Source organism: Corapipo altera, unplaced genomic scaffold, assembly GCF_003945725.1.
Source record: "Corapipo altera isolate COAL_440 unplaced genomic scaffold, ASM394572v1 0, whole genome shotgun sequence".
Classification (NCBI taxonomy): Eukaryota; Metazoa; Chordata; class Aves; order Passeriformes; family Pipridae; genus Corapipo; species Corapipo altera.
The window spans coordinates 7,001,216-7,020,706 of record NW_020884872.1 but is presented as its reverse complement, the minus strand read 5'-3'; the positions used below and the strand labels follow the sequence as shown (position 1 = coordinate 7,020,706).

The 19,491-nt window shown below is 47.3% G+C and overlaps 1 protein-coding gene across 1 annotated transcript; it reads right to left on the bottom strand.

Annotated features, from left to right (window-relative positions):
* Nucleotides 1-2,193: 2,193 nt before the first annotated feature.
* On the bottom strand, nucleotides 2,194-6,289 carry RPL8 (ribosomal protein L8). Its single transcript, XM_027636143.1, has 6 exons — nucleotides 6,199-6,289; nucleotides 5,906-6,049; nucleotides 4,118-4,259; nucleotides 3,671-3,889; nucleotides 2,584-2,699; nucleotides 2,194-2,394 (listed from the first exon to the last, which is right to left on the bottom strand). Exons 2-6 carry the CDS (start codon nucleotides 6,041-6,043, stop codon nucleotides 2,236-2,238), a joined length of 774 nt encoding a protein of 257 aa, XP_027491944.1. The 5' UTR covers nucleotides 6,044-6,049; nucleotides 6,199-6,289; the 3' UTR covers nucleotides 2,194-2,235.
* Nucleotides 6,290-19,491: the final 13,202 nt, after the last annotated feature.

The following is a 19,491-nucleotide window of genomic DNA, read 5'->3' as shown; positions in this document are numbered from 1 at the left end:
CTGTTGAATTTCTGGTTTCTACAGGAATTCTGGATTCAGAAGGATCCACTGCCCTGCTCAGATGAACCTCCTGACACTCCACTCAGCCCTTGCAGAGGCCAAGGACTGACTTTCACTTCAGTCCCATTTTCACATTCATTACTTCCACAGATCCTCCCAGCTTGTTAGGAACTCAACAGTATATTTTCATGGGTATTTTCTTATTATTCTTGTTGCATTGTTAGTTCTCTTTAACTTCCCCTGTCAGGTAACCTGTTGGAGCTTAAATGAGACCCTCACTTTAGAAAATATATTTCAGTTTACTTCGATTTTTCATTTTAGGTTGGCTTCCTTAAAGCCTCTGATTTTTCAGTCATTCACTTTATCTGATTTGCTCTTCCCTCCTATTTTTCATAAATTTTTAGCACTGAGGGGCTAGGGGAGAGAATTTTGCCCTGAGAGAGTGTTTATCTTGTGGTTGTTTTCCAATGTCACTGTGGCTTTTTCAAGTTCCATGTTCATGTTTGTAACAGACTGTACTGTAACAGTAGTTACTCACAACAGGGGTTTGGTGATTGTACCAAAATCTCCAAAATCCTCATACCACAGTGGATTTAAAGAGACTGAGCATTGCATCCTGTATGTTTACATTAAATGTTTGTAGCTGCCCTCAGCACCAAAAAGTGCTAGTTTATTTATTTGTGCAATTATTCCCTACCCATTGATTTAATGCACTGATCCCCCAGCTATTGGCTGTGAACACCTGAGGGACACTGTCAGAGCCTGGGATCAGCAGCAGAGGTGACAAGTGTCAGAAACCATCTCCCCCTTCCCTAGAAAATATATGGAGTCTACAGGTCCAAGCGTGGTTGGGAACCATTGTTTCTGTGAGTCCTTTAGGTCATTTAATGCAAATTGTTCTGGAATAATAAATACTGCACCTGTTCTTCACATGGTGTTTGGAGGGCATGTTATATTTAGGTCCATGTCAGGAGAACACAGGCACGTGAACAGCTTCTGTTCTCGTGGCAAAAACATGAGATGTGAACTTTACAAACTCTGATGGTATTGGGAGAGTATAAACAGAAACAAAACCTGTCATTGCTTTTTTTATTTCCCCCAAAGGGGATCTGATGCCTTTTTCCAAGGTGTGTGATCTAGGGTATTCTCTATAGACATGTGGCGAGCTCCACTATTGGTTTAGTGGGTGGATATAGGAAATTACTTTTCTTGCTTTGCATTCCACTGGATTCCCACCAATGTAAGTCACACTCATGTGTGAGGTCTGGCTGCAGTGCCCTCAGCACTGACCCCTGTGGCACAGCCAGAGCTGCTGCAGATCAGCAGGAGCCCTGGCTTTAGTTGTGCTCAGACGTGAATGAGCTTCAGCTGCTTTGAGATTCCTACTTTTTTTCCCCTCCAAAGGCCAGTTCAGAAAAGCTGTGAATAAAGCCATTTTGCAATAGACCCCATCACTTCTCTCTCACTGCCCTCCAAAAAGCTGATTTTTCACAGGACAGCTTTTTTTATGAGAACACAGCTTCCCAGGGGGACTTCAGTGCTACTGCCCATGTTACTACAGCACCTTGGAATATCCCATCAGGAACAGCTGAACAGCTTGCACATGGGAGAAATTTGAAGCTGTCTGCCCTTTCTAAACACTGATGAGTAAAGGGGCAGGTTGTGTGATACCTTAAACTTCTGAGTTTATGCTCAAAGGGAGCATCTTTGATTTGACTGGAGCCCGCTGATTCCAAAAGGAAGCCCAAACCTTACAGTGACAGTAGCTGAAACACTCCCTCTGTAAGGAGTTCTCCAACTCTCAAGCTTTTCTTCCAAAGAAACAGAGCAGATAAAAATGGAAACTCATTATGTTAAGAGACTATGAACTTGGGGTTTCACCACTTCATCCAAATTCCCAAGTTAAGCCAGGTAACCAAGGGATAACTTGACTGGTCTGTAATGCTTTGTCAGGCCTAAGCAACCCCATAACCAGGGTAGTGTTAGCATCACACCAGGGCACAAGAGCATCCACACCAAGTGTTAGTTACTCCAGCCTGCAGGACCAGCTTACAGACAAACTGCTGGCTGAGAGAATCCCCTTGCTGTTCAAGGCAAGGGGGGAAAAAAAACCCTTTATCTCCACTCACAACTTGTTTATCCTCCCTATTTTAGCCCCACTGCAGCAGCAGACACCATGAACTTCACACAAGCTCTGTTGGGATGAATTTATTGTGTAACCTCCACAGAGGTTGTTTAGTTCTCCTTCTCCTGCACAGTCTTTGTTCCCCTCAGCCTGCCCGTGCGACGGGCAGCGATGAGACCGACCTTGCGCCCGGCGGGAGCGTCTCTCCGGATGGTCGAGGGCTTCCCGATGTGCTGGTGGTTACCCCCTCCGAAGGGATGTTCTACAGGCTGTGGAGAGGGAAGGCAAGCCAGCAATGTAACCACAGAAACAAGTAAAGGATGTCTAACAGCAATAACTCAAGGGGACAGGAAGTTTAGCTGCTTCGCTTTTCACGTGGCGCAGTGATTATCTCGTCCCTGCATCACACAAACCCTTTCCAAAGTGCAAGGAAGGACAGGGACTGCAAACAGACTCACGTTCATGGCCACACCACGGACACGTGGCCAGCAGTTCCTCTTGGCCTTGTACTTGTGGTAGGCCCTGCCAGCCTTCAGGATGGGCTTGTCAATACGGCCTCCGCCGGCAACGATTCCTGGAGGGAACAGCAGGAATGGGAACACGCAAATAGAACACATAAGAGAACAAAATAAAGTGTTTAAGACTAATCCCTAATGACATTCAAGTTCTAAGACTGAGTTTCTGAAGACCAATCTCAAGCCATCCCAGCTGGGTTCAAACCAGTAAGTTCCAGCCATCGCCAGTGAGATCAGGGTCGAGCTACAGCCACACACTGAGGGCTCTGCAAGGGGGCACACTCTTTAGATACTGCTTTTCAACCCCTTCACACAGGTTTAAGAGTTTTTAAAGCACTGCCAGTTTTACTGCTCATATTTCTTGTGCAACAGTAACAATTTTGCAAATAATGCATGAATCGAAAGAGCTCAGGGGACTATGAAGAACTCTGAGTTTTATACCTACTTCATTATTTATTGAGTCAATTTTACCAGAGTAACACACCAGATTCTTCATTTAGGTGTTGTCTACGCAGAAGCAGGCCAGTGACACCAGCAGCCACCTCAGCTGTCAGTCAGGTGTACAACAAACCTGGTAAAGCCTCTGCTTTTTGGAATTTGTCTTGTCACTCCTTGTCAGACCTTCCAGAACACTCCACGCACCTGACACCACCTCCAGCACTGCCCTGCAGGCTTGCTGTGTACCAAAAGCATCAATGCCACTTTCCACAGAAGTCTTTCCCCAGGGACTGGAGATTCTACAGACTGAGCAATTCCACCACAGCCTGAGGACAGTGAGCATCTACTGTTCTGTCCTCTCACTAGGTCAGACCACCTCCGAATTTAGGTCATCACTACCCAAAAGCAGTGCAGGCATAACACACAAACCAAGGCCCTGAGCACAGACCATACTGGTGTGTAACCCCGGGTCCAGCTTGCAAATGACCCTTTTTTTCAAGATGGTTGTTACAAACTGGAACCCAGTTTGAAAGGGTCCTTAGCAGTGACAAGCAGCTCAGTGACCAGACAAGTTCATAGCTTTGTTCCTTACCAACAACAGCTCTGTTTGCAGAAGAAATCACTTTCTTGGAGCCAGAGGGCAGCTTCACTCTGGTTTTCTTCGTTTCAGGGTTGTGAGAGATGACAGTGGCGTAGTTCCCAGAGGCACGTGCCAGCTTCCCACGGTCACCGGGCTTCTCCTCCAGGCAGCACACGATGGTGCCCTCTGGCATGGTGCCCACAGGCAGGACATTACCGATGTTCAGCTGAGCTGCAAAGAGCAACCAGAGCAGCCACAGCTTCATTTGGGTTCTTGGAGTTCCAGTTCTATTTAACACAGGCCTCGTGCACAAGAGGGTGGCACCGCACGGAGCCTCCGGCGGTGGCCAGGGCACATTTTAGGGTTTGACCTGGAACACCTGGTCCATGTCCAGTGTGGAGAAAGGTGTTGGGACACTCAACGTGCTGCCCCTGCCCAGGCAGCCCCCCCAGGACCCACCTTTCTTGCCACAGTACACGAACTGGCCGGTGTGGATGCCCTCAGCGGCGATGAACAGCTCCGTGCGCTTCTTGAACCGGTACGGATCACGGAACGCGATCTTGGCCAGGGGAGCGCCCCGGCCTGGGTCGTGGATGATGTCCTGTGGGAATGCAGAGCTGCCTCAGAGCAGGACACAGCCTTTGCCATGGGTTCTGCACAAATCAAACAACTGGGAAAACTGGAGATGAGTGCTCCAATGTAATTGTCACTTTTCAAGGGGGTCTGGATTCCTCCCGACACAAATGAGCTGAAGATTCACATCTGTAAGGATGCAACCTCCAGTATCTGCATCACATCAACACATCAGGGAAAAATTCCTCACTGTGAAGGGTGGTCCTGCATTGGAATAGGTTGCCCAGAGAGGGTGTGGGTGCCCATCCCTGGAATTGTTCAAGGCCAGGCTGGATGGGGCTCCGAGCACCCTGGGATAGTGGAAGGTGTCCCTGCCCATGGCAGGGGGGTGGAACAAGATGGGCTTTAAGGTCCAGCCCAACCCAAACTGTTGTGTGATCACAAAACAATGACCCTGGTTAAGTGTGCTGCTTGTAACTAATCCTGTCTGAACAGTTCTATTCCTTATTTTCCTACTGAGAAATTCACTTTGCCCAGTCACCTCTGGGCAGAGACAGAGCTGGGCACAGGCAGGGATTTCTCCATGTGTTTTTTTGAAAGTGTTTCTAACCTTTATAATATGAGGTACAACAAAGTTATAGAAGTCCCTAAATCAGGAAGCACAAGGCTTAATGACTTAATGTTTCCTTTACTCTTGGAAAAACCTGTCAATTCTGCTCCCGGAGTACACTGAGATTAGAACACACAGCCATGTATTTACAGACAAGTGACTGTGACACACCTCTTAGATGTGCCTATTTTCCAGGACAGCTCAGATGCTGTTGGTGCCCAGTACTGATGTTTTTTCTGCTTCTTAAGTCAAGCTTCCCTGCCTACCTTTCATCACCAACTTAGTTACAGTGAGTGAATGAAGTTCTCTCTACAGCCTGGAGATGATGGTGCCCTACAAAGCTGAAGGTACCTGTGGCACTGTTTGCAGTCACTGACACCCAAAAAGTACCTGCAGCACACCTGAACCACTGTATCACACCCCAAAGTACTGCCTTGCCCCCACTGCTTGAGACCAAGAGGATGGACACCTCTTAGTGACTTCAAAGACTGGGTTTTTTAATGTGAAATCAACTACACGGACACCTCTCCCCACCTGTCTTTCCCAAGCACAGGGAATTCTGAAGACAACCACAATATTTTTTACAGAAAACCTGATATTCCTACAGAAAATCTGACATTTCTACACTAGCAAAGCTCCAACTAAAAAATCCTACTGCTGGCTACGTGCTGCCACCTTTACCTAGGTGCTCCCATAAATCCCAAGTAGTTTAACTTCCAGAGGATCCTGATTAATTTAACAAAAAGAGAGATGCCTGAATAAGGCACGGCCAGGACAAAGCACGGCCTGAATAAGGTATGGCCAGGACAAGGAACAGCCGCAGGGCACTGGGGAGAGCGGGAAAGGCTTTGGATCCCCCTCGGGAGGAGCGGAGAGAGGGGTTGGGCTGGGATCCCGCACAAGAGGAGCAGAGGGATGGGCATCCCGGAATGGGCACCCCGGGAGCAGGGACACCTCGGCAGCAGGAACACCCCGGGAGCGGGGACACCCCGGGAGCGGGGACACCCCGGGAGCGGGGACACCCCGGGAGCGGGGACACCTCGGCAGCAGGGGCCCGGCGGTACCTTAACGATGCCCTTGATGTATCCGTGCCGCTCGGCGAAGTCCACGGCGCGGAGCTTGGCCGGGCCCTTCCTGTGCTTCACGTGTGCGCGGAACACGGAGCCCGCGCCTTTCCTCTGCCCGCGGATGACGCGTCCCATGGCGCCCTGTCGGAACACACCGGGACAGCCCCGTCAGCGACAGCCGGTCCCTGTTGCCCTCCCCGTGCCCGTGGCGCAGCCCCCGTGCCGGCCGGGCGCGGGGGGCGACCGATGGAAGCGGATCGGGATCGGGATCGCGGCCGGGCCGCTCCTACCTCGGTGCGGCCTCCCCCGGAAAGAAGGAAGCGGTGACGTCACGGCCGCGCGGCGCCGCTTCCGGCGCTGGCGGAGCGCGGGAGCCCCGCCCCGCCCGCGACGTCACGACGCGATGACGTCACGTCGGGGAAGGTGAAGGGACGGAGCCGGGCTGGGGTGAGGGGTATCGGAGTTCCCGGCTCCGCTCCTCCGGGGTTTTCTTCACACAATCGCAGGATTAATTAGGTTGGAAAAGACCTCTGAGAGCGTCGAGTCCAACCTGTGACCCAACACCACCGTGTCGACCAGACTGTGGCACTGAGTGACACGTCCGGTCTTTCCTTGAACACGTCCAGGGACGGTGACTCCACCGCCTCCCTGGGCAGCCCCTTCCAATGTCTAATCACCCTTTATGTGGATTAATTCTGCCTAATGTCCGACCTAAACCTCCCCTGGCACAGCTTTAGGCTGTGTCTTCTCCTCCTGTCACTGGTTGCCTGGGAGCAGAGCCCGACCCCGACCCGGCTACACCCTCCTGACAGGGAGTCGTGCAGAGCAATAAGATCTCCCCCTGAGCCTCCTCCAGGCTGAGTACCCCCAGCTCCCTCAGCTGCTCCTCACAGGGCTTGTGCTCCAGACCCTTCCCGAGCTCCATTGCCCTTCTCTGGACCTGCTCCAGCCCCTCAATGTCCTGAACTGAGGGGCCCAGAACTGGATACAGCACTCGAGGTGTGTCCTCACCAGCGCCAAGGACAGGGGGAGAGGTACTGAGTTTACAAACCCTGGGGGCTGACAGCCTGTTGCCTAGGGATCTTGCATAAACAACCAAAACCTCTTGCCAAAACCTCTCTTAATTAGCTGGACTGAAGATGCTGTTTGCAGGATGAGGCTCCATCAGGTACAGTTGGATCTGTAATAATCAGACTGCATCGTGCAGTTTAAGAGCTGCAAGTTTTGGGCAAGGAAGCGAGTGAAGATAAAAACCATGCAGTTGATTTAAGCTGCCTTTGCCAGATTTTAATCAATATTAATTAGGGCATAACAGAGATACAGCAAAGCAGAGGTAATCGTCTTAGTGTTGCTAATCAACTTGTGCTGTGCCCTGGAAGGAGAAATGAAAAGTGCCTTAACTTCTTTAACAGCCCACTAGGTTTTCTGCATCAGAGGCTGTTCTTCCAGCACAGGTCACTGCTGATGATCCAATTCCCTGGAGACAGACTGTTTTGACTTTAGATTGACTCACTGGAAATTAGAAAAAGCTCATCAGTGTAGGCCCATCTTTGCTCCTTGCCTTCAGCTGAAGAACCTGAGCATCCACCACATCTTGAGAGATAAGCTTTCCCACAACAGTCTTCCCAGGACAAATGGAAGTCACATGCCCCTGAGAGGTAAAAAACCCTGATGCTGAGGGCTCTGAGCCACGATCCCTGTCATATTCAGCCTGCACAGGTAAAGAGATTAGCATGGCCAGATGTCCCCTCTGCCCATCTCCTGGAGGTCACCATCCCTCCTACAAGCAGACGGTGTGACAGCTGCTCAGGCTGAGCCCCACGTGACAGCTCAGTGTAGGATCACAAACTGCCACGTACTTTGGTTTACACTGAGTTTACATTCACACTGAATGTCAATATCTACAGACTTTGATTTATGGTTTCTGTTGGCTTCAGCTGTGGCAGCAGGAGTCTTGTTTGTTTTTGCTGCTAAATCTGACAAGAGTCAGATCTTTGAGGAACTACCTCAATTTCCAAATAATGCCTATATAACCAGCAAATTACAGTGTCACTCCTGTCATTCTTAGTAAGGACTTAGTAATCAATTATATAAGAAGTAGTTGTGTAATGACTTAGTACACTCATTGGTTTTATTATCCTGTATTAACTATCCTTTGCATTCATTTTATTATTATTTAATTCGTGGTGCAGTCTTGCACACTGCTGTCACCACCTGTGAAGCTGCAACCTCTTGGTTCTGTCGTGGGCTTGGCCATCTGCCTCCCTGCTCAGGTACTGCTGCAACATGGAGGGCAAGGATGAAACCAGGATCACCTCTCTCTCCTCCCTGACAGCATTTGGGATGTCCTGAATGTGGTTAGAAATGTCTGTTCCCTAACAGTGTGGAGAGTTCTGAGGTCATCATCACAACAGAGGCTCTTTCAGCCTTTCCTCCCAGTAATGCTGAAAGTTGTTACCTATTTGTATCACCTTAGGCTGTGTTTATGCACATCTCAGGATCAGAGCATGCTGCTGCCCAGGGTTCCAGTGCTGGTATTGTCCAAGCTGATTATTAAGTGTTTTTCCATCGGAGAAAACCAGGAGGAGGCTGGGAATTGTATCCATCTAGGTTTCTGTGTGCTCATGGTTTCTTTAGGATTCATACATGGATGCAAAACCCTGAAAGCCTCCAAGTTTTCTAGCCTTGATGGAGTTTAGGAATCAGAGAAGACATGCAAATAGGTGACAGAAGAACTGCATCAATGATGGTATAATTTTATAATTGATTTCTCCTTATTTAAGAGACATTAGTTAACATGTTCATCATCAAGGAATAACAGCATTGTATTACCTGACCCAGCCAAGCATGGACTGGACTCACAATAAGGTTAATTATTTTCTTTAGCTGTGCCTTCAAAATTTCATGGATCCAAAGAAATGTAAGCAATTAGTTTACACCTGATGGCAACTAAAAAATCCTGTCCAGGGTTTGTCAGAACAGTGTTGCTGTGGGTCATGCCCTTCACATCTTGATGCTGAAGAAATGCAAGTGTTGAGCACTACCAGTGATCACTATTCTATTAGAGTTTTAGGAGTGGAGGTGGTGCTGTGGTTTGAAAAGAGGCTGTTTCCCTCCTCACTAAGCCCCCATCCCCTGGGCCGTTGTCGTCTCCCAGAACCCCCCTGTGGGGTATTTCACTGTGGAAGGAGGAGGTGGCAGTGGCAGAGCTACAGCAGGATAAGCCTGTGCTGGACAGGACAGTGTGAGACACGGGGCTGCCAATGGTAGAACAAAGGCAGCTCCCAGCAATACAGGTACTGCCTGGCACTGCCCACCATCCACACAGCTGTGCAGCAGCTGCTCTCTGGTGCAGCTCTGAGCCCTGAGATTTTGCCTTCAGGACATCGTATCTGGCAACTGCACCTGGGTCCTGGTTTTGCCTGGGATGGAGTTAATTTTCTTCCTAGTAGCTGGTAGAGTGCTGTGTCTTGGATTTGGTATGAGAACAATGTTGATAGCAACAACTAAAACATCAGTGTGTTAAGTAGAGCTTACTCTAAATCCAGGACTTCTCTGCTTCCCATGCTCTGCTAGTGAGAAGGTCCACAAGGAGCTGTGAGGGAACACAGCCAGGACAGCTGATCTGAGCTAGCCAAAGGGATATTCCATACCACAGTGTGTCATATCCAGTATATAAACTGGGGGATGGGGTGGCTGGGAGAGGCTGATTGCTGCTCAGGGACAGCCTGGGCATTGGTCAGTGGGTGGTGAGGAATTATATTGTGCAACACTTGTCTTTCTTGGGTTTTATTCCCCTTTCTCTCACACTCTTTTTTATATTATTTATTATTATTATTATTATTATTATTATTTACTTTATTTCAAATACTAAACTGTTCTTATCTCGACCCATGGGTTTTACCTTTTTTTTCAGTTCTCCTCCTCGTAGCACGGAAGAGCGAGTGAGCTGCCGTGTGGTACTTAGTTGCCAGCTGGAGTTAAACAACAATAAGCTGTTCTGATTTAAGACATTACAGCCTTTACCAGCCATCCTGCCTTTCTGCCAGGAGTTACAGCCACGTGGGAAGAGGAGCAGAGGCAGGGCCAGCATGCTGGATTTCCCTGGCCAAGGCCTGTTATTCCAGCAGTACTCAGGCTGTGCGGGAGCTGGGGGAGCTGGCTCACCTGCTTGAGGGTTCTCCAAGGCCTGGCAGCAAGCACAGGGTTGTCTGGATAACCCAGGCACATCCTGGACATCTGCACAGATCAGCTCTGTTGTGCTGTCCAGGGGTCCAAGGCTCTCAGGAAGCCTTGGCCACAGTGTACATGCATCCTGCCTCCCAGACATGGGAATCCAGATGGAAGTCTGGTGATTTTAGGCAACATAGGGGATGCTTCCAAAGCACAGCTGCAGCACATCACAGCCTGATATTTTGGCAGCAGCTTTATCCTTTGGCTGCTTTAAGTATAACACTGAGCTGAGGTGGCTGAGTCTTGGACCCACATCCTGATACCAGGGCAGTAACAACTCAGCAGCAGGGAAGCACCCACACTGCTGGGCAAGGCCAGACCCTCTATCCCCACAGCTACTTCCACAGGACTGTGTCTGCTGGAGCCCTTCCTCATGCATCCCCCTGGGGCTGCCAAATTTGATGGAATAATACAGAAAGGATAAAAACTGTTCCCCGGATTCTGGAAGGGCTTTGGCAGAGTTGTGGGTGTGCTGCTGCAAATGCACGGTGGGAGCAAGTCAAGGGTGTGTTGCCTTAATTAATCCTCTCATGACAGTCACAAGCTAATTTGTTAAAGGTTAATTGCACTGTAAATAGCAAAAGGGGTGGTGTTCTGCTTGCAACAGATGGCAGCCACCAAGAAATTTTGATGAGATTGCTGTTTGGAGAGGGGGAAGAAACAGCAAGGTTTCTCTAGGACCCCACCTTGGGAGGAAACTGAGAAGAAGGGAAGCCCTAAACTCTGTGCATCTTTTGAAGGGGAAAGAAATAAAGTATGGCTATAAGATTCATATAATTGTTTTCTCTCTGGGAGTGGTGTGCTACAAGGGAAATAATCCTGACCTCCTTCAGGTGGGCACATACCTCCGTTTATGGTCCTACTGACCTCTCGGGGGCTTTCTGTGGGATTAGGAACTGACATGTGCCCTCCAGCCGGGCTGCAGCATCACAGCTCCAGTCTGCAAAAATAACACACCTGCTAATCCCTGGCAAACACACTCCTGGGTGATCCTATTACTGCAGGCTGCTGCTCCCAGGGCAGGGCACAAGGGGTGTAGGTCACCTGCTGCTACTGAGGCGAAGGAAGGGCCATGGAAAGGAGTTACTGCACAGGCTGCTCAAGGGGAATGTCCTGGGCCTGCAGTATTCTGGCTGTAAAGGCAAAAGAGCCCTTTGTGAGGATCTCCTCCCAGCAGACCCCCCATACCACTCTCAGCATCCTGGCGAGCACAGGCCACTTGAACTCTCCTGGCTTTTGAGAGGAGAGAAAAATCCCTCTGCAGAGACACCATTTCACTGACTGCTCCCAAAATAAATACCTTTGCTCTCTTCAGAGGAACTTCTCCTTCTGAAGGGATCTGCTTGTGTTTGCTGTTTTGAAACAAATACTCTCCCTTGACTCTACCCACATCCCTGCTCCCAAACCTGTCTCATTCCTAAACCCTGGAGAGAGTTCCAGGAAAATTACTTGAGCTTTCCCTTCTGGTCTTGCATGAAGCAGATGAGGTCTCTGACTTCATGACAACCACTTAATCATAATTGGAGCTAAAACCTTCCCTGTGGATATAGCACTGGATAACCTGGAAGGAAACCATACTTGTTTACAGTGTCCTGTGTTTGCAAGTAATAATTTGCAAAGCAAGAATTTACGTAGAAGAATCCTGGCCATTTACCCAACCTGCACATTCAGCCCACGTTCCCTTCTGAGTTACTGCACCAGCACAGGAAAAAGAACTGGCACCTCCCTCCCTCTGGTAATGCCCCTGGCATTCCCTGGGCTTACAGAGGTGTGGCAAAGACATTGCCCTCGGCGCACAAGAGACTCCAGCTGTGCCAGGGCAGGATTTATCACAGAAACAGGTGGGTTAAGACTGGAACAGTATGCAGAAGAAAAAAAGCCGATTAGGTGATTGCCTTCTCACCCCAGAGGGAGCTGACTCCTGCACAGCCAAAGCTCTCCAGCAGGGTATGGGTTTGCAAGCGCTTTCTATTATTCACTGGCTAATGACAGCCAGGATTCCTTGGCAGAGGGAGACCCAGAGCTGCAGAGGTGGAAAATCCCAACCAAAACAAAGCAATTTGCACTTCACAGATGGGTTTAGCAATGTTCATTAATTAGGTTCTGGTGACCTCTAGAGGCCTTGAGCCCAAAGCACCTGATTTTTGAGGATCTTTCCTGGAATAATAAGCACAAAAATTCTGCTTCATTTTAGTTTCAAACCAAGATTAATTTTAGCCTTAACGGGGAAGGTATTGAGGAACAGTAACTGATGGTTATTCTTTTCCTCCCACTAAGGAGGAAAGGCTCCCACATTCCCTGTGTGCAGCAGCCTCAAAGCCTGCACAGTAACTGCTGTAGGTATTCTGGAGATTCACATTTTACAAGACATTTGCTTTGTGTGTTGTCAAGTAAGAGAGGAACTACTTCTCTTCCTTATCTCTTACAATATATTCAATTAATCACTGATCCCGGAAAAGCTGCCCACCTATCTGGTGAGATAATCTGGTTGCTTACATGCATATAAGTTATGTGGGCTTAAGATTCAGGCATTACACGTGAGTTAAAGTGTGTTAGCAGAACACAGCCTTTGTGGACTTGTCCTTGCAAGGCTGAGCTCAAATACTGTGCTAGACCTCTCAGACTGCAGTATGACCATGTTTTCTGAAAAATTATTTTCAGCTGCAAGCAGGGAAAAATTGACAACTCACCAGATTCGGGAGCCAAGCAACAGAAAAGTTACCTGCTGCCTGTGTTGTAAAACAACAATAAAATTTCCTGTGGAGAAGAGTGAGGCAAGAAAATGTGTAAGAAAAAAAAGTGGGTTTTTAGTTAATACATCTGAATCAGCTTTTTTTTTTTTTTTTTCCTTAATGAGATCAGCAGGGATAGCTGATGGAGAAGGGAAGAAATCCACTGAGCTCATTTTCTGTCCTCTTGAGCAGCTGAGATACGAGGTTGAAACCGTACCAAGGAACTAAGAGAACTGGAAGGAGAGATGGAAGAGAAGTGAGGCCCTGGCCAGAGAGACACTGGGGAGTTCACTGAGAAAGGCTTACAGCCACGGAGCAGCTCAGCAAGAAACAGATAGAAAAGCTGGGGGAGGTGAAACATATCTGCAGCAATGCACAGCTCAAAAAACTCTTCAGCAAACTTGCAGGGGTGTGTGGGAGACCTCCCAAAGATTTCTAATTTAAGAGCACCCAGCTGTACTTCCAGATTTAGTTATTAGTTACTTTTCCTACGCAGCTCCCCCCCCCCCCAAAAAAAATTGTTTTTCTCTTTGCATTTCCTAAAGGACCTCCTACCAGCACTTTATTGGCAGCATTTGTTTGGTGACAACATCCCTGGAGGCTACAGCCAGGGTAGTTTGTGCATCCAGCTTAGAAACCAAATACAATAGCACAGGATTCTCTCTTGCTTGATAGATGTGACCCACAAGAGAGGGAAAAAGAGTATGTTTTGGTATTAATTTTTTTGTTTGTTTTCTTATGGCATAATGATGGATGAGCTTGTTGAAAAAAAGAAAATTTAATTATTTTCTTGGGGGTGTTTTTCATATTCTCTTGCTTTGTTCTTCTCTTTTTGCCATGTAGGCAATAGAGCTAAAGGGATTTCATGCCTCAAAACAGAAAGGAATCCTGAGCTACTGAGGGGACTTAAGAATGGAGGCAGGGGGAAAGATTTAAAAAAAGGATTTTAAAAGAATTCTTATTCAGACTGTGCAAAAACTGAGGTTGAATGAATCAAAACTCCTGCAAAACACTTGGGACAAAATCTCAATTTGTTAAAGATCTGCATTCTCCTCTATCTCCTAAGTGCAGACTACAAAACTAATTTGATTTTGTTGGTCCTCTGAGAAGTCCTCTAGCAAAAGAAGGCTGGGGGTGGGGAACCTCTCTGTTTTGATATTTGTGAGAAAAAAGGAACCCCAAGGTCTAAGGCCACTTGCATAAGCTTTGTAAAGCTCTATGAATTAAAAAAAAAAAAGAGAAAGCATTTCTTTTGTAGTTACCAAGAAATGCTGGCTCCATATAGTGCAAAAGCATTTTTAATTTACACAGGTTTGTTGGCTGGATACTTTTGATCAATAGTACAACAGTGCTAATCAGAAAATGACAGGCAGTTTTCATGTGGACTTTTTCTGGGTAAAACCTTTTGAACTTTTCTAATCTCTTAACTGAAAATGAGAACAAAATATTGCTCTTGCCTTTTCTCCAGATACTGTTTTTCCTTCTTTTTTCAGAGATAAGAGAAAGAATAAAAGGAAAGAGGTGAGAAAGGAAACAAACATAAGATGGGAAAATAGAGAAGTAAAACTCCTCCTCCCTCCAAATAACTGTCGGGTTTTTTCCATTAAAGATGTCATTATATTTAAGATTTCCATTTCCAAATGGAAAAAAATGTGACTGGCTCCAAATATAAGAACAATGCTTGAGGGCAGGCCTAAAGTGAGCAATAAGTCAGAGCAGGAAATATTTTGCTTGGGGAACACATCGTGATTAGAACATAAATAATCCTCTTTTCTCCTATATGCAACAGAAACCAAGCACAGCTGTGAGTGCAGGCGTGCACATACCCATGTTTGTGCACACACACAGGACTCGGCCCCGTGTCCCCAGGGCAGTTCTCTGACAGCACGAGAGGTGAAGGGTTATGACAGAGGCGTTGATGACTTGGTGTCAGCTGAAAATCTCATTAAAGCAGAGCAGCAGAGCCAAGCATGCAGGGAGCACCAAGGGATGTCACCAGGAGGAAGCCACCCCTGGCCCAGCAGGAAACCCTGTGTATCAGTGCCTGCAATAAAATTCTATTTTATTTCTTAGTAACCGTGGCAGTCACAAAATATTTGTTTTTCTGTGGCAGAATCACATAGTGGAGGGTGGCCTTAAACTGGGACTGTGCTGAGAGAGAGGCTTGCCAGGGTATGTTTCTGCTCCAAGTTCTACTCCAGAGCTCAGGATCACACACAGGTTGCCTGTGTAGGTTGGATACTCACACAGGGCTGGTGTCATTCACAATGTCTGGGGCTCCAGAGCCTTCCACCTGAGCCTGGCTGTTGTAAGCACACAACAGATCCAGGCTCAGGCTGCTGGATCTTGCCTTTTTGCAGGAGCTGTGCAAAACCCACCTCATGGGCTATGGGAGACAGGCTGCTCCCTGAGCTGGGCAAATCTAAAGCTCCCCTGTGCCTTCCCAGTTCTCAACCCAGTCCAGTCCCAAGTACAAGATTTATTTTCTCTGTTTTGAGCCCTCTTCCTGGCCTGGCAGATTTTGTCCTCCCAACAGGCATGGTGTTATTCTTCCTTGTCCATCTGAACACTTCCTTAGTAATTTTTAGCACCAGAGGTGAAAAGACGTGTTTTTTTTCCTTTCAGTGTCATCAGGGATGCTTCCAAAATTCAGCACAGGTAGACCTGGGGTGAGACACAGAGCTGGGAGTGACACTGGGGCAACTGCTTTCCTTACCAGTCCTGAGGAACCTCCTGGATGAAAACAATTCAATTCAAAGTGAGTCTGAGGCATCCAGAGGGATCCTGGGTGGCCCAAAGCTCTTTTGCAGGAAGAAAAGGAAAGCCATACACCTTCCTGCAGAATTTGCCTCCCTCTGAGATCTTCTAGTGAATTTTTCCATGGCAGGGATAATCCAACATAACCAGTTCCATTTGACCCAGTTTAATCACCACCTTCCTGAAATGGAGTTAATGGGTGCTTAATGTTAACCAGCAGGTGAGGAGGACGGTTCGTAGAAGATCTACAGTTCCTAACAACACTACATTTTTTTTCTTTTAATTCTTTACCCAGAGTTGGTAACTTCTGAGGCCTAAACCACAATACATCTTGAGCTCACTAAGCTAAAAATACTGACTTGCCAATGACAGAATACTAATGAATCCTCCACAGGAAAACTAATCTGTCATTTCCCTTCCCACAGGAACACATACAAGTGGTTAAATATCTAAAGATTTTATACAGCCTCTCTGCCTGTGGCATTGTACTTCGAGATCTTGATTCAGGTACTGTAGGCATATATTTCCTTCATTTCCTAGCATATTATTCCACATCTGTCATCCTGCAACAGCACTAATTTTGATTTTGCTTTGCAAGAATGACAGCAATCATAAATAGAGAGATGGTTTTAGTTTTAGTCTTTCAGATCTATGTCAGGGAGCAGCAGGAGTGAGGTGCTCCCATTGGCACTGTAAGCTGGAAGACCCAGGTAGCCCCAGAACATGCAGTGCCATCACTGCCATGGTGCAGATCCAGGTTTGGTGCTCCCAGGCTGGAGGATGCTGGGATGGGGGTCCCAGACTGAGCTCCTCAGGACCCTGGTGACCCCCCAGCAGGACAGCAGTACTGTCCCAATTAAACCCAAAAACTGCTTTTAGGTGTGGACTATTCTATGTTCTCATCAATTCACTTCTGTTGTGTTGTCTTGAAATATCCTGTAAGGGAATAGAGAGTAACACTGATGGTCTAAATAGCAGGCCATTTGAGCTGGGGTGGTCACAGCCACCTCCCGCTCCTCCTCCCCTGCTCCTTCCTCCAAAAAGGTAATTTTACAGATATTTCCTTGTACTCCTTTGAGTGACAGCGTTTGTAACCATTGCACTGTGGTGACACCTGCATTCAGGTGTGTGAGTTTGGCCAACTGGATGTGTATAGTACCCCACACTTGGTGATTAGAGCATGAGGGAGAATGTGCAGTACTGAGCTCACTGCACTTCACCTGCACTACTTCTTGACTTGAGACAGTTTCTTGCTGCAGCAAAACCACTGATTCTTAGCAACTTATACATTTGTCACCTAACTAGACCAAAAGTTGTTTTGCTCCCTTCCCTCCTACCTGCTGGCACCCCTTTTTTAGCCTGTGGATTTTCTTTTCCCTTTCATTACTGCTTATTTTTCATTTAGTTGTTTGTTTGTCTAGGTTTTAACATGCATCTTTGAAACAGTGTAGACAATGTCTTCACTTCCTGGAAAAATCTCACATCCCATGGTTGGGGCCTAGTGGACTTACACAGCAACCACCTCAATTGACTGTGATCTCATCTCTCACTGATGACACTTTCACCCTCTCTGCCTTCAACACCAAGCTCACCTGCTGTGCTTCCACTGAGAAAAGGACCTTGGGATCACCTGTGGGTAGAGTGCATTTGGTCTGTTCAACCATGTCATCAGTATCAGCAGTGAGTGGGATTCAGTGTTTACACAGATATCCTACCAGGGGCACTTCTCCCATGTCCTATCCAGAGGCAGGAATCACAGAAGAGCTGGCAGTTCTTCCTGCTGAGTGTAATTCCTGGCTTCCTGCTGCTGAAAACTTATCCATTCATGGTGATGTGGTGGTTTAAGGCAGAGGCTCAAATACCAGATGTTTATCTTACCACCCTAAGACCTCTTGTGTAACACTCCTCCTGTCTTCCCCCAAACCAGTGAGACTGAACATCAAGGCTTCAGAGGCAGCTCCAGGACTTGTGCTGGCTGTGCATTCTTGCCAGGGGCCCATTGCCAGGGAATGGGAAACAATGGAGTTGCAGGGCTGGGCTCTGATAGATGTTGATCTGAAAAAAGTCTATTTAATAAACAAATAAACAAGATGTTACATCCCCACAAGCATTGTTAGCGGGGAAGCGGGTTGCTTGGGGAGCCTCAGTGCCATCTAGCATGTGCAGTTGGTCTATATTTAGTCCTTTGAAACTTCCCAGATAAAAGTTCTTTTAACGTGATCAGAAACCTTTGACCACCATAAAATACACAGTGAGGTTACATGTCCCCGCTTCCTCCCTGTTGCCGCAATACAGCCTCTCATACTTTGTGTTTGAATCATCAGGTTCCCAGTGCTAACACCCAGTCTCCAGCAGTGTTACTACACAGTAGGGAGACAGAACACGTGTTGGTTAAAGCCTGACAAAGCAACACTTGGATTTAGGTCAGGCACAGCAAACAGGAGTTACTTGTATGCTGTACCTGGCGCCCATTCAAACACAGAGCCTGATGAATTCACACTAGCCCAGACATGCAAATGGTATCTGCCCTTTCCCTTTCCACAGACATTTCTTCTCAGACAGTACCTTCAGCTCACTGTTTCTGTGCCCCCACAATTCAGGGCTGACATAGGGCATGTTTGCACCATCATTATACACGTGTCCCTCCCTTCTCAGTGCATCCACAGCAATGCTGCCCCTCACCTGCCCATCCACCATCCGACTCTGCTACAGCTGTGGCACAAAGCAGGCAGCTGACAGTGCTCAAACTCCAGCTGCACATCCTACACTGTCCAGATTGTCTAGCTGGGCCTCCTGCAGAACCAGGAAACCATCTGCTGGACCTCACACCTTCTGATGGACTGTCAGGACTCTCAGGGCATTCATCTGATGACGGTGACTTCACCTTTCATCCTCACGGTCTTTCAGACTTTGTCTCTCACCCCGCTGTTCCTTTATCCCTTCCCATTTTCCCCTGGCTGCAGTCGCTTCCTGGTGGTTGAAGCAGACTTTAGTTTCTGTTCCAGAGTTGGCAGAGGCTTTTAACTCTGCATTTAAGTCTGGATTTGCAGAGGTTTCAGTTTGTAATGCCTTAACTCCTTGTTCGCTGATTGTTGGAGTTGAATTTTGTCCTTTCTTGTCTTCTGGCCCAGCTCAAGGCCCCTTAGTGCAGCTGACTCTGCATTAATGAAGTTATGGAGAAACGTTATTAATTTTTTGATTAATGTAAGTATTATTATTTCATAATGAATGCATGATTACTTTACACATTTATAGGGATTATATTTACCTATACTTTATATTCAAAATAGAAAAGTACAAATATCACAAGTAAAATACAGATGAATTTATCCATAAAGTATTTCTCAGCTTTGCCAACTCCTGATGGAAAAGAGATTAAATCAGACTAAGAATGCAGTAATCTCACCTACAAATTTAAGACTGACTTGGTGGTAGATTACATACGCACCAGGGATCACTTGGGATTAGGTAGCATCTTGAGTATATTGTCAGGCTGTACCAGAAACCAATTTAGCACAGCTCTATTTGTTCTTCAGCTTGTACTCAAAGTTTAACTTGTATACGCCTCAGTCTTGAAATTATTTTAAATGCTTCTATTAAAAACATATGCGAGCTGGGCACAGTCAACCACAGAATGACTTCTCTGAGACATGTCCTAAGTGCTGGGATTCCTCAGCAGCTTTCAGGCTGTTCTGGAGGGAAACACACAGCTCCTCTCTACAGCACACGCCCCCCTTGGCTTCTGCACCTGCATGTGGGTCTGGAAGGCCGAGGTCGTAGGATGCAATAACTCTGGTCTTCCCAATTTTCTCTGCTCAGTGCTTTAGAACAGTGAACTAGTGTGGGTTTTCTTCACATCGC